The 24,037-nt window shown below is 31.5% G+C and overlaps 1 protein-coding gene across 3 annotated transcripts in view; it reads left to right on the top strand.

Moving 5' to 3' along the window:
• Nucleotides 1-13,979, top strand: part of LOC106463826 (calmodulin-lysine N-methyltransferase-like) — a 65,656-nt gene extending 51,677 nt beyond the window's left edge. For all 3 annotated transcript variants that reach the window (XM_013923902.2, XM_022391444.1, XM_022391445.1), the window contains exons 10-13: nt 2,812-2,875; nt 9,027-9,155; nt 9,696-9,787; nt 13,308-13,979. In XM_013923902.2, coding sequence (XP_013779356.1) covers nt 2,812-2,875; nt 9,027-9,155; nt 9,696-9,770 — 268 coding nt within the window. In that variant the 3' untranslated portion in view covers nt 9,771-9,787; nt 13,308-13,979. The remainder of the gene's footprint in view (nt 1-2,811; nt 2,876-9,026; nt 9,156-9,695; nt 9,788-13,307) is intronic.
• The last annotated feature ends 10,058 nt before the right edge of the window (nt 13,980-24,037 follow it).

Below are 24,037 nucleotides of genomic sequence, written 5' to 3'. Positions count from 1 at the left end.
GATTGTATTCTTTTTTCTTTTTTTTTCTATTTTACGTGGTCAAGGTTCTGCTTCAGAGTTGTCTTGTGTAGTCCCCAGCTTATGAAATAATTGAATTTTTTTCTGGTTTTCACAATTCATTATGCCAGGCTAGATGAAAATCTTTCAAGAAATTTTAAGGATCAGCATCTTTTGAAGTCTTAAGTTCAACTTTCTTTGGACTTTGCTTCCTTTGTGTAGACTCAGAGATTCTGCCTAAAATTATTGAAAGTATTTGCTTATAATTAAACTTTTCTTTCACCAAGCAAAGTTCACCATTTCTTAAGCCTTATTAATTCTCTCATGACCAGTAAGCACCTTTAAGATGTTAGGTGCATATCAAATTTTAGTAAAATTAATTTTAACTATTTCAATGGTTTTTAATTGAAAAATATTTTGAAATTTATATTCTATCTTTATGCAACATTTATAATGTGATTTACAAAAAGGAAAAAAAAAAAATCAAACTTGCATTTCTGCACATCTCTTAGGAGTCTCAACATACATATGAAAAATGTTTTAATTTTTTTTTACCCATCCAAAAGATTAGTTAAATGTTTACCAAGAAGCCATCAGTCCTTGAATATAATTATTCATATTTTATTTCTCACATTATTACCTTTCTCTTTCACTGATTTTATTAGTACTTCCTGTTATTCCCACCCTCTTATAATCTTTCAGCGTCTGATCTGAATTACTACTAATGATGCTCAGCTTTGAAAATAGCTACAGGTAAAGGTTAAATGCCATTGGATAGAGCAGTTTATAAAACATTTAGATTAATGTAATGTGAATAAAGTGCATTAATAGTAATTTATGGTTTTGTATGGAAGTGACAAAACATAGCTCCTCCAAGAAAGAACAAAAAAATTTAATGAGGAGGTTAGAAGACTTAGGAACAAACCTTAGATCTAGGAATTTTTATAGTTTCTTGGGTTTTTTTTATTTGTGAAAATGGTGTTCTATTAAACTATATCTTTCTTCTGTAACAAAACATCAGGTGAACTTATTTAGGTTTAATGAGTACAGTAGGTGTTAGCAAAATAATTCCAGAACATGGATCCTAAGTTATTGAATATTATTTTTAGGTTTATCATATTCAAACAATGCACATAAAAAAAATTATATACATTGATCTTAATTAAGCATATTGTTAGGAAAATTAATGTTATCTAGCTGGAACTGTTGCCATTTTGAAAGGCCATGTCCTAGGTCACTGATAAGTCTTTGTGAGCTTATTCAGTGTTTTTTATGATTTATAGGCAAAAGTGTTGACTGCTGCAATTGGCCAAATAAAGTATAAAATAAATATGTTTATGAATGTCAATCAAGGTCAAATTGAATTGATATATATGAAATTAAACTTTGTGATGAACAATAAAATTTTAATTTCTAAGATAAAAGTAAGCATTTTCAATGCTTTTTCCAAAAAAAGGTGTCTCCTAACAAAATTTTTAATAATTCACTACATAAAAAATATAGGAAAAATTACATCAAATTATATGAATTTTTTTAAGCCCAAACTAGATATTGTTAAGCAACTGTTCTAAGTCTCATGCAATTTGGTTAAGTATTTCCACTGGGAGAAAAATAAATTTAGGGATATCCTTCAATAAGGACAGGGTTAAATATGAATTGAGATCTTTGAGGTTTTCTGTTGCTACTAGTTGAGTGATAATTGTGGTTGTATTGCCTCATTTATGAATGTGATTCAGATGAAGTTTTAAGGTTGTACTTTTTAAAAATTGTTGTTAACAAAACATGGGTCATCTGATTTTGTTTGTCAAATTTAAATAACTATAAAGAAATATACTCTTTAAATTTTGTCCCCTGGTGGGACAGCATTAAATCTATGATTTACAATGCTACAATCTGGGGTTTGATTCCTTTCGGTGGACACAGCAGATAGCTGGATGTGACTTTGCTATAAAAAAAACATGCACACACTTTAAACTTCTGTTGTAGTGTCAAAAATAAAAGTTCTACATTTCAGTTTAGAATGCATTTTATATCTGTACTATTTTTGTATTGTTTTTACATTTCCTTTCATAGAAATACTAGTATATTTTACTCAAAACGTTTATTAGTTTCAGGAAAGTTTTTTCTTCATTGTTTTGATTTGAAATGAATACCAGGATACATTGTTTCTAATGATTTTACTATGTGAGAAATTAGGTGCATTTCTTATGTGATGTTATTATGGTGGAAAGTGTTAGGCTAATGGTAAAATGAACTTGTTATTGTACAATACTTCGTGATGTGTGCTCAAATATTCTTGTGTTTAATTTTTCACGTGCTTATATTTATGCATTTCTAATTTGTAAATTCAGCTTAGAAAATATTGAGAATATGAGTGAAAAACATTTAAAATGCGAAAGTGTGTGTTAAAAATTTACCGCAGAGCAATATTGTTTACATTGAAATGATGTTGATAGTAAGGTGACTAACTTTTACTGAGTATAATTGTAATAAAGGAGAGATATAGATATCTGCAGATATCTTTCATAGACAAATTGAGAATTCTGCAAATAAGAGACATCTATGATGATTAAAAATATGCTAATACTAGTTATGAAACAAAGAAAATTGATGGATAAGGCCCTGGTTGCTATAGGCTTGTTCAAGTTGTGTTGTTCACTTACATTTGAATTTGTTACTAATAATCAGAAAAAAAACATGCTCAAATTTTGAATTTAGTAATAGAAGTTAATGTAGTTTCAAATAATGTTTTTATCTTTTAATTTTGACATGTAATATAAGAAACATTCATCAGGATTTAATTTTTCACTGTAGTATGTATTTTGATTCTGGAAGAATATTGCTGATCAACACAATATGGAAAATAATTAAAGACACTGTAAGTAGTTGTTTTAGACATATAGTGTACTGTTTTATTTTCTTTTTAATCCATTTCTAGCATTATTTAACGAAATCTGAGATATTAAGTAAGTAAGAGATTTATATTTAAAATGCTTTAAGTAATACCTGTTAATAGTGTGCATTATCTGTGACATCAAATCTGTGTAAAGCATAAGTTCATGAACAGTAATGCACTGGGTCCCCTTTGGAGCCACAGGCAAAGTCTTACTGGGGTACTGCATTGGTGACCTAGTGATTTGTGAGAAGTGTATCAAGTTGCCCTGCATATTGTTTTTACATATTATCAGACAACAAGTGAGGAATCCATAACTTACAAAGATGAAATAAAACTCTTGCCAGAATTCTTTTGTATTTATTTTAAAGTCAGCCCTTAACTATTAATTTAAAATAGCAAAACACTTAAGATATTAGCATGTTTAGTGGTATACGAAACTCGTGTAAAAATATGGTTCCTCACAAAGACCTGGAGTGGATAGAAATTAAAATATATTTTATATATATTAGTATGTTCCCATTCTTTGTGATATAATACATGTAGGTGTCCAATGTTTGTGTGCATTAACAGTATCTGAATTCAGTACACCAACAGGCATTTGAGTTCATCATATGATTTTGAGAGCATGTCTATGATTTGACTGTTTGATATCTCAGCTAGAATGCTGATTGTAGAGATTATGAGCATGAGGGCTTTGGTATGGAAAGTGTCAGAAGAAAATGATACACTTTATGTAAGTTGCTATATACTTTTGAATGTAGCGTGTAGTTTTCAGCAACTGAAAAGCACACGTTAAACACCATTTGCACCTCTGGAAAGTTTTGCATCTACTCTGTGATCAGTAGTGTCACCTCCCTCAAACAACACCTCCTCCAAGGCAGTGTACTGGTCTTCTAAACATTGATTTAGCTTCACATACATACTTGCAAAATGTAGTTCAGATCTTAATTTTGTAAGATCTAGATGTGGCATGAGCTTGTCTTATTCAGTGATCTGGCAGGCAGGCCCTTTTTCTTCATGTTGACACAAATCTGGGTCAAAATACTGCATGTCAGCATACTGCTTACTTTGTTCTGCATATTGTCTCATAAAACTTCCTATTTCTTGACCAAATACCACATTGAAAGTATACACCTTGTATGTAATCATAGATGATGTAGTTGTATCACATTCTCTAGATCTTATTTCTTCATACTTAATATCTAGCAGACCTAGCCAATCAATGTTGCAAAAAATGTTGTTTATATATCTAACAGATTCATCCACTCTTTCTACAGTACTATGCATGTCATCCCTAAATGCTCTCAGTTAAACTGCACACACTTGTATTTGCAGGGAAGGCAGAGTTCCATCTCAGGACAAGTCTCTGTCAATTGAAAGTAATTGAATTGGTAAAATAAAAAATCTGACTTTTTAATTTCAAGATCTAAAACTACTGGACAAGTTACAACTACAAATGTGTGCTTATTTTGAAACATTCATACAAACATTTACTGATATGCAACTTCAGAAAAATTCTGAAATATTGTAGACCAGCATGTATATATTAATAATATAGTTGATCATCAGTTTTCCAAAGTCAATTATGCATACTTTACGTGCCAATTTAGAGACGATCTGTTCAAATTAATTCCCGTACACAGTCATAAAAGTAATCAGACTTGAGCTAGATCTGTATTCACTTTATTTTGTCTGTAATAGGCCTTAAACTTGTGAGTGACTTAGCTTATAACAACATAACTTAGTTATAATTTATAAAACTAAACAATCTAAAGTTACATATGAAGGAAGTTTACCTGGCTGTATGCATGCCTAACTCAAAAGTCTTAGACTATATTTAATAGTATTTTTAATAAAATCTACATTATAATTCCATTATTTCAGTAATGCTTAGTGGTACTGATTACTGTTGTAACTTTAAACTTTGTAAGTGGAATACTGCGACTGTAACACGTCTGTGTTACATGCAAAAGAGGTAGGAGTAGTGGGCTGGGGCAAAAAAATTCTACTCGTTGGATTTAGAATAAAGACTACTGGAAGCCTGAGATCTTGAGTCTCAGTTCTGTTTATCACATCTCATGAGCCAAAGTATTACTTCAAAAATAAATTAGTTAATGTATATGATCTTTTAAAAAACACAGTTTTCTGAGCAGTAGGCTCCAGATAATAGCTCTTTCTGATTGCATTTCAGAGTATAAAATCTGTTCAGTCTGTGGCACCCACTTCTCCTTTTTCTCTTCCCTGCATTATTTTGAGTCCTTGCAACTACTTCCTGCTTCCAAGCCTCAACTAAATCATCTGCATTTTATACAGGTGTAATATGATGGAAAATTGACATGAATGTGTGAGCAGTGAAAATTGTTTCATACCTCAGAAAGCCCTTCAGCATCCTTCTAGCCTCTGTTTTCATGGCAGAATCATGTGATTTTGAATGCTGCAATATAACCAGACACTTAATCAGGTTTTCCTGACCAAAATGTTTCACCTATCAGCTTAATTCTTTTCAACTTGTCTGCCCCTAACTTGCTCTCAGCTTCCTTTTTCCAAATATCCATTTGCTTATAGGAACTTTAGAAGAAATCTGCAGTTTTTTGCAACAGTTTGAATAATGATATTGCTGCAACACATACCTTTGTCAGATCTATCAGAACTAAATTGAGTACATGTGGATAACACCAGATGTGGATATTTGCATTCATGGCAGAAGAGAGCTTTGCGTGAAAGCCACTGTACTGCTCATGACAAGCACTGTTTGGGCAAAGCACAGACAGACCACTGTGTAGCTTTGTGCTTAACCTCAAACATACAAACCACTACCAATGTAGTTGTGGGAGGGAGCAAGAGCTAGCAGCCTTTCAGTTACTTTCCTACCAGACTACCACAGCACACTGGTCAGTTGTAGTGATGTCTTGTGTGGAATTAATCTGTACTAAGAATGTATCAGCATTTCTATCTTCAGCTGATATAATGTTCTGGATCGTATTCTTCATCATAACAAGCAGATTTTTGACTGTTGTTTTACAGATGAAAGTAACTGAGTCTCCTCTTCCAATAGATCCAGAATTTGTGTTCCTTGAAGTTAGCAATTACTTTATTCAAGTGATTTAAGAGTGGCATGTCAAACTGACTTATAAGTTTTATCAATTCCTAGAAAACTGTGATTTATTTCATCTTTATCCAGCTTGTGTGCAGCTTCATCTCTACATTCTCTAAATGGAAGATTAAGCTTTCCAATAACCCTGGTAACAGCAATAATTTTATCAACAATTTTATGATTCTCCCGAACTTCAAGTTTTTGTTTATTAGGCAGCATGTCATGTAGATATTTCCACCTTTCTAGTTCATCACATGCACTTCTCAATTTTGCATGTGTTACTTAGATTCTTCCAGGGTACATATGCATCCTTGAAAGTCCTTGAAATTGAGAATAGAATTTCAAGGGCTTGAAATTACTTGAAAATATTATAATAGCAGAATATGATGATATATCTAACTTTATGCATATTGCAGAGTTGAGTGTAATAAATAGTCTTTCTTTTCTTTTTAGTCTACATTTATATGTTGAACAAATAAATAGGAATTTTATAAAACTTCAGTGGAATCCAATTGATTTTGATGCAATTTTATATTCCAAAAAGTGCTTGAAAAACATTCTGAGAGTGTTTAGAAATCCCTTTAAAAATGCTTGAAATTGGTCTGAGCAATTCAGTATGAACTATGTTCTTCATGCTCCTCTACATGTTGATGAACATGGCACCAGTCACTACAGCCACACACACAAATGGAAGGCATGATACTAATGCTTTAAAAGCATAGGTAAATAATGCAGGTTTTGTTTCTGATTTGAAACCAGATATTGAGCAAAATATTTGCTACACCGATTTTGACTTGATGGTTTAGAAAATATATTCACACCATCAGAGATTTCACTTTCATGAGAAGTGTCGTCTCCTGTATCTATGTTATATTTCTCATTGCTGAGTGGGGTTTCCATGTGTGTTGCAGTAATATTAACATCATCTCTGCATGAATGAACAGGCCATATAATTTCAAGAGTTTCTTTTTAGTCAGTTGCATCTGTAACGTGATAATTATTTTGAAATGTTCAATGTGGGAAGTGACCTTATAGTTCTCTTTATTAAACAATAATCTGGTTTATTGAACTTAGTAAATTTTACCAAATGTCACCAGTAAACTTTGCCGATGTTAGGTAAAATTCACCATTGCCACATACATACAATAATACTCCATGACAGTGTCATTATCAACCAGACTTGTACTGACCAACTAGACTGGTTATCAGCTCCTCATACCACTTGGCATAGGGTCTGAAGTATTTTAAAACTACTGATCAAATGTGTATACATCACAGAAATTAATTTTTTATAAATGTCTAAATGTCATTTATCATATTATTTTAATTGTTAAAAATATATGTTATTGTACATAATACATGAACATATATGAAATATTGATATTGAAAAATATATATTATACACACGGGGCTCTCCTTTCCACTTATTGATTTCCTCACAAGGTGGTTTTGAATTTTCAGGTATTATGACCGATCAACTGCAGATCCTATAATAAGCATTCAGCTTGTTAAATGAGGGTCTTTTAAGCATTCTAATGGACAATTTATGTGCAAAATGATTATTTATATGCAACAAAGTATTGATAATCTAACAATCTTGCAGCTGAAATACAAAACGAGGGATATGCTGTTCAGTTTTATTATTGTTAATGAGATTTGCCATATATTGAAAAGGTTTTGCCAGTGAAATTCACCAGCAAAATTACCAGGTACAACAAGCCCATTAATCCTAATATAATAATTGTAAGTTGAATTTATAACAGTGCATTATTATGCCATTATACAACTTGGAGACCTACAAGTCTCGCACAGTACTAATTCTTATAGTAATTGTAGTTGATGATTTTAATATTTTCATGGGGAAGAATGTTCCTTCGTCAGGTAGGCCTGTAATTAATATGAATATCAGCAAACTAAATTACCATTATTACTTTATTATTACAAAATAATAATGTGATGAAATTGATATTTATATATGCAAAACTAAACTTTAGCAAAGTCTTGTACTCGTAGGTCCACTTCCCAAGGATTGTGTATTATAATTTAACTGAGCACATTAAATGCCAGTTTCTGATTCAATATTTCTAGTGACCTTTGCAGACTTCTGCAGTTTTCTCATTTTAGAAGATTTGTGTTTTTTGCTAGGCTATGAATGTTTTATATTTATCTGTGGGAAAGCCTGCCAGAAGGGGGTATAAATATTGGCTACATATTATAGATTTATTGTATTCAGTGTTTATTATAGTCTTCTACATCAGTTTGATCATTTGAGATAGATAAATGATACTGGTTTTAATTTATGAACATGGGTTTAAATGTTAAGTGGTAACCTATGAAATGTGAGGGAGCACTGCTGCTCGAGTTTTAGGGGGGATCACTGAGATTTTGCCCAGTGGGCCAGTCTGCCACTGCTGATGAAGTATGATCTTTTTAAAGATAATTCATGTAAATATAAAAAATATAATAATAATTTTAATAACCAGTACAAGTTTCCTGTAATAAATGCATAAAAGCACTTCGATTTTGTGGCACTTCTAACAGCAAAATCTAAAGTGTATTGTATTTTAAGAAAGTTATCTGTGTGGATATAAAATGAAAAATAGATAGTAACACCTAAATCATGTATTGAAGAAAATTTTCATTGTCTAAGTACTGAAAACAAACAGTAGTATTTAAATAATATTGTTTTGAAAGTACGTCTCCATAAAACAATAGAAAGTAAAGCCTGGTGGGGGTTGATTGTTTGTAAAAGTGTTATTTTTTCTGTAATTCCGTATAGTTCCATTTTTTCCACAAGTATCATTGTAGTCAATGGTATAAAAATAAGAATTGATTTAAGAACAAAACACAGCTGTCATTATTTTAAATGTAGAAATTATTTATTTCGGGTGGTCTTTGTATGTTGATATATATATTTTCTGAGGTATGTTTAGTGCGGATTGCTTATGGAATTTGTGAATTCCAAATCCTTAGAAAATTAAAAATGTTTTCAAATCTTTCTGTAGCATTCCTGACTTTAATTTTAATTATTTGATGTAGGGTCTTGCTGTTGTCCTTGCTCCTACACGTGGAAACTCATTCCAAAAATTTGTTGATGAAGCTCAACAAAAATTTCACATAGAGAAACTCATGATCTATGACATTCATCTTTGGGATCTGCACATCAAGGTATATATATCTATATATATTTCTTTGTTCATAATCCTTGACACATCAAGAAGTAGACTTACAAGTATTAAAATATACAGCAATATTAGATACTGCATTGGAACTTTAAGTGAAATAGGCTGTGGGCCCCCCCCTCACTCTTTCTAGTTCTTGGGTATTTTTGGATTCCATAGCCATAGGAGCATAAGAAAGTCCTTGTTAACTTTGTGATGCATCTATATATTCTTGAAACCTAACAATACCCTCAAACTGTTCGAGTTTGAAAATTAGGGGATAAGGCAGAGGTTTTGCATCAATAAACAATTAAATATACCATTATTTGGTATTATCTGAAGAATAATGTAGATGTTGAAATGAGTAAATTGACCAGACACATCATGTGTGCCATTTTTGAAGAATGTTTGTTGAAATTGAAATTTAGCAATAACATTACGAAAAGATAAGAAGCCCAAACATGTTATTTTCATAAAGTTACAGCATAAAAATATAGGCTTACTGTGCAGAGTTTTAACAATGTTTTCTTTGGTATTCTTTTCTTAGCTCAAGAAAAAGAAGCCAGACTTGTATGATGAAAATCTTCATTATCCTCAGATGCTGTTGTTGCGTAAACTCTAGTTCATACTTATTAAAAGGTAATACCTACTTAAAGTTGTAATACTGTAACCTGTGTTGTTCCTGATCATATTTTTTCTTTCTCATAACTTTTGAAAGAAAACACAGAGTAATATGTTATGGCACTTTTTACACTATAGTAACACTTGTTGGCCAACTCAGCACAGTATTTATAGGAGTTTCTTGTCAATAAACTGTATTTTCAGTTTTTTGTTTTGTTTTTAGCAATATATAATGTGAAATGTAGTAGTGTAACTGATTGGTGAACATTAAAATAAATTATTCTGGTGGCAGATTTGCCAAGACAGACAGTCAGAGTCATTCTTTGAAAGTTTCTCTACTACAGTGTTTTTTTGCAATATGTTATTGGAGATAACTTTCAAAGTAACTGTTGTTGATCTAAGTAGAAAAATAATAAAAATAAAAATAATTTTAATATTTTTATGCAATTTGCAGAAAAATTGCAAGCATAATTTTATTAGTATTCAGATCTACCTGTGGAAAGTCTTTCAAACATGGGGGGCTTATTAACCCTATGTGCACAGAAGGATGAAAGTGTGTTTGTCATGACCTTTTAAAAGAGTTGAACTCAAAATTTAATTACACAATTTTATCAATGAAATAATAGTTATAGAATACTTACTACAAAGGTTGAAAATTACAGCTATTAGATAATTGTAATACAACAAAGAGGAAATTACAGCTTGTCATTTGGCTAACAAGTGGAATGGGACTCTGCAAAAGAAGAAATATAGTCAACATTTGGGCTTAATGACACATCTGAGTCTCAAACAGGGAAAAATTTTGCAGCATGTTTTATAGAGGTAGACAGGAGTGATGTAAGGAGGAAGTGTTAATGTTATGTGTATGCATACGTAATACTCTGTGGTAACTGTATAGTAAAATACGGCAATACTGTTTGGTAAAAATTACTTCACGTCCTAAAGTATTATTTTGCTTTTTGTTTTTCTTATCCTATTACAATTTTTCATCACTAGACACAAAATACCATTTATACACCAGATGATTGCCTACATGTAAAATGTGCAAGAGCTAACTGTGTATGTGAGGGTACATGTGCCTTCCTGTTCCTAGTAGCAAAATGATCGTGTGATCTTGAAGTATAAAATGTGGTAAGTCGAAAACAAATCAGCAGCATTAATGTTAGCTTTTGTAGCAAAGCAGAAGAAATGTCTATGTGAAATCAGAAATTTATAAAGGTAAGTTGTGAATCAAAATTACAGAGAAATTAGTAAAATCCTGAAGTAGAATTTCTAAGAGGAATTAGACATCTCCTATTTCACTTCATGTTTAGTCCAATCACTGCCAATGTTCTCATTAATGTACTTTTTACATGTAAATACACAATTTTTTACACCAAGGATTGATAAACTTGTTTTACGATGTGTCCAACAGGCTAAAAGTATCTTGATGTTGCCATTTTAGTTCTGTTCACCAATGTATAGTTTTCAATAAAGTTGGGATCTTTCATCTTCAATTTGACAATGCAACAACCATACTGTTTATTGTTATGTTTGGACAGAAATGTTCTGTCCCATTTAATAGAATTCACTATGCAGCAATTTAATGTGTGTGTAGCTCCTTCCATTCTCAAAATCCTGTACTACTTGAGGAGACGAATCTTGTGGCAAAGAAACATATGGGGAAACTAGTTCAGTGTTGAAAATGTGAAATGTTACTTCAGTTAGTAAGTAATAAATAAAAAAAATTAACATTTCCGATGGTTTTTCATGTTTTGTGTGAAAACATAAGGGAACCCCATATTTTTTCCCAAGTGATTGTGTCCCTGGGGTTCAAAAAATTCAAATGCTGATTGTCCTTAAGCTTAAAGTAATTGCAATGCATAATCAAATCCTTTCGCATGAAAAATACAGTTGAGAAAACAGATCAATAGGTAACAAATGTCTTAAAAAGCAAGAATAGTGATTGACTTGGCCTTTTTCACAATTTTGCCAAAAATATACTTTTTTACATTAATAAAATTATATTAGTTATTTATAAAATGTATTAAAATATGTATTTCACTTAGGCATAAATGAGGCTAAAAAAAGATAATTTATTTGTTTTTTATTATCTTACACTTTGTTATTAACAAAATTACTGTCATTTTATGTCAAACTAGACAAGTAATACTACTAAATTTAAGTTTTTAAAATTATAATCATATGTAGGTAATTAATCTATTCCTAAATATCTACTTCAATGGCCCCACATATAGTTATCCATGATATTGGTCCCAATATTTCTCTGCTTTGATAGTGTAAAGACTTGTTGTGTAAATCTTATCATTATTTTTTATGTTTTTCCAATACCTGCTTATCATATCCTGGTATTCTCAAGTTCACTGATTTCTCTTCAGTTAATTGGGTAGGATATGCAAGATAACAGGAGGTTTGAACAGAAAATGTATTGGGGAGTTAAATTTAGTTCACTTGGTTTTGACTGAGTTGTGAGAAAGAAAGAAACTAAGATATAATATGAAACATGGTGAAAGTAATCTTTATTCAATACAAAACAATAAAAGATGAGTTTGTAAATAGATGATAGTACTTTTACCGGAGGTTTAAGAAATCTTCAGATTTTGGTGAACAATCTGAGAAAACATTGCATTATATATAGCTACTTATGTCACTATTGGCCATTTCAATCAAAGAATAAGGGATGTTATTTTCTCAAGGTATCTCCTGACTTGCCAATGAAAAAGATGGCATTCTACCTTTACACGGTGTATTCTAATTTTCATCAATCTTTCCTGTGAGAAAGCTCAAATGATACCTTAGGGGAATGCAGAACATTTGATAATTGGAACAAAGGAACTTAGCCACATTCCCTAACCACTGTTATTAGTGTAAAACTACACACTTTGTTATGCACAAATATTTTGAAAAAAAAAAGTTGAGTGAACTTTGCTAAATAAAGAATATAGAAAACACCTGGTAAAGCCTGCATACTATAATGTATGTTTATAGTTTGTACATTAAATTCAACAATGATCTTTCTTTCTTTCTTGCAATGAAAGTGTTAAGTCTTTTTTTCAACTTCATGTCTAGCCTGTAACAAATCATTGGTCTTGTTCTTCCAAATACTAGATCCACAGACTTCTTGTTTTTACAAAGATTGGATAAGTGTGTGCTTGGAATACCATGCAACATATATTGATTCTTCATCTACTTCTGTATAATAGCGTGTCTTTCTCTCACTCAGATGTCAATGAAATTCATGACAAAACATTGACTAAGTTAGTTTTTTTTAATTTATAATCAGTGCTGTAGCACAACTTTTTTGATGTTTTCATTAAAATTAAAATACTCAAGTTTTGTTTGAGAAAGCTATTGCATGGAAGTTTAAATGATCTTTCAAAATACATGAACTTACTGTAAACAAAAATATTTCAAGTAACAATATTATTTGTGTGTAAAATTCTAGTCATTAAAAAAATTTTAATTTACAATTTGTAAAGTAGGTGTATTCATTTAGATTAATTACTTTAAAGCAAAATTTCTGTTTTTTTTCTTACAGATTCTTTCTAATCCTCAAGAGGATTGTGCTTCAGATTATAATGACTGCATCGCTGTCCTATTTTTAACTTGAGAGGAGGACTTTTTCTCATCAAAAAAGTAAACTTTCTGAATTTGTTTTAATAATCTAAATCTCAAATTAAATGTCATACAAAGAGTTACCAAGAAAGACAGACAAAAGAGAATTCTAATCCAGTTTTATTATCATTAATTTATATAAAAGCCTACTTTTATCTGTTGAGTGAGTATGGATATTAGATGATGCCAGACCAAACTATTGGGGCCAAAATATGCCAACAACTACTAAAAATGTTTGCCTTTGTCCCACCTGAAACAGTTTAGTCTGAAATTTGACATGTTTCATGTTCTGTGAAAATAGTTTTGGATTATTAAAACTATTTATCTAAATGTTTACTAAATTCAAATACTCGAATAGGAAGAGTGACATGGTATCAAGGGGTGTTTCCTAGGTTGTGATAAGGTGGGTAGTTTCATTGCTAGTACTGTCCTATATCTCAAGTTTTAATATATTATACAGTAATTGTAATAGTTAAAAGTGGTGTTTTTAGAGTACTTATGTTACTTTCATATTTAAATTGATTTTTTCTTTAGATCAGCTGGTTATATTTTTTTGTGAAACAATACCAGTTATGTTTTTATGTTCTTAATGTAGGTGAGTAAATATAAAGTAATTTAAACATTTTCTTGTTTCATTTATATTACATTATAATATATTCATATATTTAAAACTTTGTTATGTGTACATATATTTCATCAATAGTATTCTAAATAAAAAGTTCTTTCTTCTCCAAAGTTGGTGTGTTTTATTTGTATCATGTGGACTCTGGATTATTAGCACAGTGTTTGGAAGTAAGGATTTTAGGTATTTTTTGTGAGCAAGAGACAAGTTTTGCTTACTCATCTGAAGAATGAATTACATTAAAAAATATATTCCTATATTTAACAGTTAGTGCTTGTATTGTGTAAACATTTTGTGTCAAATGATTTAAAATCTGAGATTGAGCAACAGATGATGAATAGTTTGTAACAAATTATTATAAGGTCATTTAATATTGTAATAGACATCCTGCCAGGTGGACATTGCATTGGTTGATCTTGGGAATATGGTTTAATTTCATTCAGCTTATATTAACTCGATTGTTAACAATCTTGCCATAGACAGGTCAAAGTGCATAAAATCATGACTTTTTAGAGTTACATTCAAAATTTAATTAAACAACTTTATTATGGAATTTAATGTAAATTATTCATTATAATATAATTATTACTCAGGCAAAGCATAATGCTTATAGCCTTCAATCTTATTTGCTTATGGAGCCATAAACTAGAAAACCAGGCCCACTTACCACATCCATTTTATTACTTTCTATTATCAGAATAATTTTTTAACTTAATTTAAATTTAGGTTTAAGGTTCAAATGGTAATGATAACAATTGCTTTTGTACATGTGTCAAGTAATGTCACAAAATTTAGCTGTTATTTTCACTAATACCTCCATAATAGTAAACAGGATTGTTGCTTTTTGAAAAAAATAGTATAAAATTGAAGAAACTTTTAACAGCAGTGAACTTCTGAGTTATGTTATAGAGTGGATTAGTACATTATTCATATTATTGTTACCCCATGCATGTGCACGTTTCTTTTGCCCTTTCAGTTTTCTAATAAAACATATTACTAGGTTTGTCAGGATGATATGGTTTCCTGAAATACAGATCCTCGCTATAGTTGTCTGAGGCTGTTGTGACACAGCAGTGAACCTTTCAATTATCTGACAAAACAGTTGGTTGGATTCTTCAGGTTATAATTGCACCTAAAATGTACAGGTCCTCATTCCATTGAATATGTGACTGCAGGGTAGCAGAATCATACAAGTTCTTATATTCATTTTACTTTTAATAGAATCAACTGTCTTAAGCTCATTTTATATCATTTATGATTTCATAAACCTGGAAGCTGTGGTAATAGACACAGATACTATAACATAATACATTTAAGTAAAAATAAAAAAAACCTAGATCATATAGAAGTACTTATATAGATGAGAAAAATTAGTTCTTCAAAATCTAAACAATTCCATGTTAGATACAGATAGGCTTGTGAAATAAAAGTTTGCTAGAAATTGTGACATTTGTTCATGTTTTATATATGATTATCAATAATAAGATGAAAAGATTTTGCAAAAGATGGTATATTAATATCTTGCCTAAATTGGGATAATACATAAAGCTGGCCCTGTTTGACTGTCTCCAGTGTTAAAACAAACAGTCGAGTTCAATTTGCAAGGACCCCAAAATGTACAAGTCTTCACTGCATTGAATTTGTCTTCTGCTAAAGTAGGTAACTGGGTTCATGAGGCTGCTGTTGCCCCCAGGGTTGATAAGCTTTAACTGCAACAAATTGTATGGTATATTTTAGGTTGTTTTAGATTCTTATGGTTTGTTAATCTTTATTGTATTGAACATCAGAGCTGTACTGACATTGGTCTTTCTTTTATTTTGAATGTTTTAAATATCCACATATAATATTGTTTCAAGGCATAAGTGTACCCATTTCATTATAATATAAGAAAAAGTTTTAAAATCTCTTACAAAATTAATATTTCTTTTATCCTTTGTAAGAGTTCCATTGGTAATAAAATTAAAATTTGGTAAAAATTAATATCTGTGCTGGCCATATCTGCTAATTTCACATTTTCATAATAAGAGTTAATCTCATCGAATATTTGTTCTGGTTTGTTTTTTTCCCTCTAGGCTATAAAATGTTGGCATCCACTGCACAACATAAGTATCACTATAGATGTTTGTTATTGTCAGTTAGAACTTGTGTTTTACCTTCAAGCACCAGACAGAACAATGTTTTGCCTCTATAGTTTTCTCTTCTTATTTTCTGTCTAAGTGCTGCTAGTTCCTACTTCCTTGGGCTGTTGATTGTGTTTCAAACACTTTGATTTAGGAAATGAAGTAAAATAGATTTTTTTTTTCTGTACATTACTATCACCAGCAAGATTTCATAAACATGTTAACTTCACATTGAGAGAGAGAGAATTTTTGCTTTTAACTGGAGGTATTACAATTACTCATTAACATTTGGCCAATTAATCAGTGCAATTGTCTTGTGATCACTTTAATTTCTTTGTGACAACAACAACAAAAAATGGCTCCAGTTGCACAACACTGACATTATGTATAAGTAGGACTACTAGTTCATATTTTGTAAGTTACTGCAGGATTTCTATAGTGAAAGGTCACCTCATTAGAGAGGGAATGGAAATTCAATTCATAAACCACTTGTTCTTAGAATGGTAGTTAAGGTCATTGACCTGCATTTAACTGAAAAACTTCATGAAGAACAAACTTGATAGCCATATATCTATAACACTCTTAATGTTGTGGCAAGTACTACAAACGTTTGAAGGTGTATCATTGAAATGTATCAAGATAAGTTTTTTGGTTAGAGGAGAGCCTCCAAATAAAGGTTCCATAGTTAAAGAGCAAATTGAAACAGCTTAATGAGAGTGATGTCATATTCAAGACTAAATGGAGTGAACTTAATAGTGCCAATATTGAAAATGAGTAACTGAAAATGAATGTTCCATTTTTACAAATCATCATCCCCTTTCTTTAATTGCAGACATTTTGAAAGAGGTTTATAGTTTAGTGCCTCCACTGTCCTTATATAGTATCATGATATATAGATGCACAACATGTTAATACTTTGAAAATTTAATCATATTGACTGTTTATGCTCTACAATTGAAGATAAATGTCTAGCTATTCAAAATCTATGACTACAAGTTAATGATTATTCTGTCATATTCATTAACAAAATCATTAGACAATATGAGCAAAATCAAAGTAATGTAATGTCACATGTCCCAAAAATCAGAAAAATAATGACTTTGGAAACAACATGGATTGTTTCTTAAATTAGCCATGACATCACTAACACACTAAATATCTTTTCTCTGGAAATCTGCTTTTAAACCACATATCTGATTGTCGAATATGCAAGATAGAATTAAATGAAAAGTTCTACATCAGTAATGTTATTTTTTTACTGACTTGCAAGGTTTATAACCTTATACATATGTGAGACATTCAGACATAATGGTATATCTAATTGATATTCATAAGGAAAACACTGGGAGAAGCACAGTAGCAGAACATTTTGTCAAGGAACAAGATCAACAAACTGTACCAGAGGATTGATTCAATATACAAACAATCATCACTGCTTTGAATTTTGTATATAGAAAATGTAAAGAAGCTTAATTGGTTGCAAATAAAAACCACAATTAAACCAAAACAGGGATTGGCTATATAGATTGTGTTGAGTTTAAACCATTTTGTTTTAATATAGTACTGTTTTTGTTGTATATATTTATTAATAAGCATTCAATGTTTTGTACATATTTATAGTTTGCTTTGTTTCTTATGTGCTTACATATGTATACACACAAACACATACAAGATGGATAGTATTACTTTTTTCACTTTCATATTTTCTGATGTGTAACTTACAAACTCTAAATGAGACAATGCATTGTATATGTATGGTAAATGAACAGTATCCATGAGGCTCGTTTATTTGTATGGTATACTGTTTGTAGATTATGTACCTGGTATAGATCCAAGATGATATATTGGATAGTAATAAATGATGAATTCTCTAGAGTAATAAAAGTATCTTGTGTGTGAATGTGTGCATGTGAAAAAATTAAAATTGAATACCTTAACACAATAGAAATAATAAATACTTGAGAGAAGTCAGTGAAGACAATATTAAATCTTGACTAAATTGTGTGTAAATATTTACGCCATTATTTTTAGAAGTGAACCAGGGGACTAAATCTTCAGGAACCATTCTGTATTAAGTAGCATATAAGAAGAAAAACATTTCTCATATACCATCTATATTATATATGTGGTATGCAAATAAGTGCAAAATATACCTTGTTTGCATGTCTGTCATTTACCAGCAACTTTTAGATACACGTTTAAAAACAAAAAGACATTCTTTGATAGATTGTATAGGCAAAGTATTTATGATAAAACTTTGTAGAATGGATGGCAACTGCCTGTTGTAAAGACACAAGTGTAGAGGACAACATTTCGAAAATCTTTCGTCTTCGGGTCCTAAGACAAAAGGTGGAAGACTTTCGAAATGTTGTCCTTTACGCTTTTGTGTACAACAGGCAGTTGCCATTCATTCTACAAAGTTTCATCAACAAAAAGACATTTTTTGAATGTTTCATTACTTATCTGTTATTTTTAGTTTAATTCACATTCTTGTTTTTAGAATTTAACTTAGTCTTTCATAACTGATAGGTGATTGAATTTTGTTAGTGTAGTAAGAAAAGAAACTTGTTGCTCTATCTACATGCTATATAGTTCATTTTCTCATACCATCATTTTCAGAGCATCATTCTGGCGTACCAATTAAGATAGATTTAAAATCTGTAAAACTAAGAGAAGAAGAGTGAGTTTAGCATATTTACAAATGTAGAAAACAATGGTGTTTTGCCATAAACATGAACCCGGCAACAACAAGAATTGTGACAATGAGATTGTGTACAATATATAAGAATACCTCCAAAAGAGAGACCGGCAAGCTAGTACATGTACATATGCATAGATTTTTGGAATATTACTGATGTAAAGGCAGATTTTACTTTATCACGAACATAGTTCATGAGCTCATGCATGAATAGAGTGAGTTTTTGTGTATGTATTGAATGTGCCTTCTTGGATTTCACATCAACAATACCGAATGGTTTCATTGAGAATTTAGGAATTGAGCAATATGTTAAATGATGTTATTCAATGTGATTTAGGTGCAAAAAATATTTTCTAACCTAAATTATTTGCCATTATTTTATAATCTAACAAATTATTTGGATAAATCGTTCTAACAACATTGCCATGGCAATAAAAGGTGACATTAGTTCAACAACTCGTATAGATCTATGACTTGTGGCTAATTTGGATGAACAACTCAAATATAAAAATGTATAGTTTATAGAACTGTTTGTTACTAGATATTGCCTACATTATTATATTAGGCAAATTGTAAGTAAATCATGAAATTCTTGTTATTTGTATATCATTTACTAAACTTTTTTAGGTGCCCACTTGTTAACGACATATTCAGGTAAAACTGAGTTAACCTTTAAGCTATTGGATAGGTCATCTTAGTAACTGGATATTTAATAAAGATATCAATCACATAATAATGCTAAATCTCTTATTAATTGAGTTATGGTGTTAAATGGATTAATGATACTTAACACAAAGTCAAATAATAAATGAATAATTTGTATTGCAACACTAAATAAAGTGTGTGTATACTTGTTTTTACTTACATGGAACTGCCACTTATTTGGATTCTCTAACTACTTCAAATCCTGTACCAGACAATCAAATCCAACATTCCTTACTTCATAAGAATCATCACATTTACCCAGAGCAACTAGTGCCACCCACATGACTGGTCATTCTCATTGCAACATAGTTAAGGCCATAAATTCTAGATATTACCTGAATGACCTAAACAAAGAATAAATGTTATAATATTACAAGAAAATAGAAACACGTGGTGTATTCCTATACCTCATTTTCTTCTTTCCACTTCTTCAGGCTTGTTCTCAAGCCAACAAGTAATTTTAAGACCAATAACCGTGCATCTTGGTTGAGGAGTGCATTAACTTTCACTCTTCCTAAAAACAATCAACACAGATGTCACAGCCATTAAATAAAACCATTATGTAATAATAATTTTCACCTCATACAAAATACCCTTTAACAAAGAAATGATACATATAGTATGGGAATAAATCCTTGAACAATCACTCACTGACACTCCCTTCTTAAATTGAAACAAAGAATGAACTGTTCCTTCATTTTTACAATATATAACATGGATGAACTTCAATATGTTTAAATAACAATGCATAGCAAACCCTTTACAAAACCTATAAACAGAAAATATTTCTCAACAAAACATAAATAATTAAGATACAATCTTTTGACACAAATCATAAAAGTAAATGCACAATATCTAATGAAAATTATTAAAGTTATAAAAAAAACTTTTGACACTGTAAATCTTTAACAATGAAACAATACATATGATACAAAATTACATTCACAAAATAAAATAACCTTCAGCAATGAATAACTATTTTGACATATCAAAAACCCTTTTACATAATTAACCAGGACTGACTAAAATAAAAGATCCAGCTACAGAAAGAGAGGGAGAAATACAATACTATAAATTAAATTACAGAAAAATATACAAGCATGAGGTCCAACTCTCTCTCGCCTCAATATTGACAACATATCATCTAAGATGGCTGTAAGCTGGTGATTGTGATGTGGGCCCAGCCCAGGCTTTGAGTTTACGCCAGCACCGTGTGAAGCTGGCAGACTTCCTCTTCTAATAGGGATTGCAGAATATCCCTCCTCCCATTTGTCCAGGCCTCTGGCCATTTTGCAGCCATCTCCTGACAATGCCTATTGAGTACCAGGACCTGTTACAAGGTTAGTAGGTCTATAATGTTGGTCATTGGTAGGTCAGTCCTTAGTTGCCATTGTGGTATTTTATAATGCCTCTTTGATAGCAGTGGGTTGAGCAACAGTGAGATAGAGAATGGTGGCCCCTCATTCACTTCAAACCTCTTGGTTATCAAAGCTGACAGTAGTATCTGGACCATTGAGCCCAGATGACCCTTGAGTCAAAATTGGCTCCAGAAACATCTTTCTCAGCTTTGGTGTATATATATTTACAGAGGTTGGAAGTATCATCATGTGAATGTTATTTTACTACTCACCCTATCACACTTGCAGTCTGCATTTTATACTGCACCTTGTAATGAAACAATGTTTAGGAAACTGTAAGCTTTACTAAATATACAAGTCTGCATGATTTAAAATATTTTATCACAACCAACTAAAACACTGGATACAATAAGTGTATATTTGTTATGATATTTAAACTACTGTTTGTTAATTTCATATACATGTACTAATTATAACTTCATCTACTCATAAACATTTCAAATTGATATGATCAAAACATCATGTAACACTCTTATCACAAAACAGCAAATAAAATCTTTTCAGACATAGTATAAGCCTCTTCATTACTCCTTTCCTTCCATGAAAATTCATTTATTGATGAATATATTAATGTTGAAATTGAAATATTCTCTCACAATTATTAAATAAATTAGCGTGCAATATATCTAAATAGTATCTTACAGCTCAGTAATCACAGTTCACCTCATGTCATAAGGTCTTAACAACCAGGTCAGATCCTTTATTTCCATCCATGTGTTCCTTAATACTTTTTTTTTTATGTAATAGATCTATTCATGTTATACAACACTCGTGTAGTGTTCCTACAAGCCTGTAGGACTACACAAGTATATTTAGACTCGTGTTTTTTTTTGTAGGTATATACATTTATTACACATTGTCACATATACTAATAGTTTCCAACAGACTGCCCCTGGCTCCAACCTAAATTACTTTGTAATCATCTTGGGTCAATTTCCGAAGCTGCTACTATGAATCTGTGGTATAGAAAAGTGCTGTAATCCAAGAGCTATCAAACTTGTGTTTTTCTTTTCAAGCTTCATGAAGTAAATAACCAACATGATTCAGTTAAACCAAGACTTATTAGCTAATACTTGTGTGGCTGTGCCATTGATGTAGCTCATCAATATCTACTGACAAAACAACTCTCTCACTGTACATGGGGAAGTTGTATGTTTTCAGGTGTATTAGCAGAGATCAACTGAGTCCTATGTGGTATTCTCCAATGAATTACTGCCATTCAGCTAGAGCAAGGGAGTGATTCTCGCTAAATGTCTCCAAAGAATTACTCTGTAGCTTAGAAATGACGGTCTGCAAAGAGGTTTTGAACTTCTAGCTGTCATCTTCAGTTGTACAGACTGTTGAAGCACTAGACATTATATCTGTTATCACAGGTCATCCTAAACTGTCAATCAAACAGCTGTCATCTTATATCCTATAAATATATCTTATAGCGAAACTGGTCGATAGTTTGGAAAGTTAAAGTCACAAAGCCATTTGAGTCCTGTTAATCTTATGATCAACAAGCCATCCTAATTTCAGATAATTAAAAGTAATCGCACAATGTGTTGTTTACACTGTACTTTACAGTGTTGCTCAATATTGCAATGCCCTTTCAGTCATGGAATTCTCAATCACATGACGGTCTTAGTTATTAGTGATCGGATGTAATTCATCAGGACATCATTGGCACCAGTTCCAGGAATTATCAGAGCTGAGTTTGCCTCTAGATTGGGCAATTTTTCATTTGACTCATCCTGAACAGCTAAATAAGTATTCTTAGCTCTTTTATCTATATCTTCAGGGTCGGGGTGAAATAAAACAGTGATTTTATCCTCATCTGACTTAACTACCTCCTCTTTTGACTCTTGGTAAAGCCAGTTCATCAGTCGTGTGCAGACATAGCTGTCAGTGTGTAATACATGCTTTCACATGCCTATTGCTGTAACTCGTACATTAAAGGACAGGCATTGAGCATTAGCCATCTTTACTGCTGGCACATATCCACATCCAAGCTCCACTTTGATACATTTGTTCCTTCAACGTCTTATAACCTCTTCTGTCATACGGTGGCCTGTTCTAGCTGTTTACATGCAAACTCATATGTGTCAACAAATGCAACCTTAACCACTCCACATATTATTGTGGGCATTGTGGAACGTAATTGCTCTAGGTGGTGAACCATACATCAAGTCTGCAGGGAGCAAGACTTTTCAGCTTAACTTGAGCATATATATGGAAAACCAGCTGTTGGTCACTTTTCAGTTGTGTGGTATACCGTCATGACATAGGATAAGTTTTTGTCCCAATCAGTTTCGTAAGGGTTCACGAATTTAGCAAGCATACACTAGACAGTCAATATCACTGATTCTACAAACTATCAGACTAGGGATTATAAAATGGAGTTCGCATCTTCGCCACACTCAATACTTTACACAGTTTAAACAACGGTTGACCGTTAAGTTAGCTCCCTTGTTTATGTGAATTTTTTTTATGTTCTACCCAGTTATGAAATGTGCGGACGTATCGACCAATGGATATATGCCAAGCATTTAGCTTTTAAACTAAACTTTTGAAATATTATGCTGCATATATAAATACATATGACGAACCATTTAGTATTTAAAGAAACTTTTTACTGGTAATAAACGACCTTATAACACCAAATTTGTCACTTTCCTTTGGACGCTTTATATTGTTACGACAGCGGAAGTCACGTGACTCTGGTAACACGTGATGAGATTCAAGAAGGATCGGGGAACCTCACGAACGTCCCAGCGTTTGCTAGACGTTCTCTATTTTAGTATATAAACCGGCAGATAAATTGATAACGGGGATAATCGAGTCAAGCCGTAAGTAAAGTGTGTAAATCATTGTGAATTATAGCGTGTGTTTAAGTTAAAGTGACTGTGGAAATTCTGTGTATTGCAAAGTTGTATTGAGGAAGAATAAACTAGTTTTATTTAAGAAAGGACTTGAATCGCTGAAGTTCCTCGGGAAGAATTTTTACGGGAAATTAACAAACGACCAGAGGCGTAACAATATCTTCTACAGGAGAGTTCCACTAAAATACAAATCTTTATTTGAGAATAATCGCACCAGTGATCCAAA

This window comes from Limulus polyphemus, unplaced genomic scaffold (assembly GCF_000517525.1).
Source record: "Limulus polyphemus unplaced genomic scaffold, Limulus_polyphemus-2.1.2 Scaffold1494, whole genome shotgun sequence".
Classification (NCBI taxonomy): Eukaryota; Metazoa; Arthropoda; class Merostomata; order Xiphosura; family Limulidae; genus Limulus; species Limulus polyphemus.
This window is presented reverse-complemented; position numbering and strand designations above follow the sequence as displayed.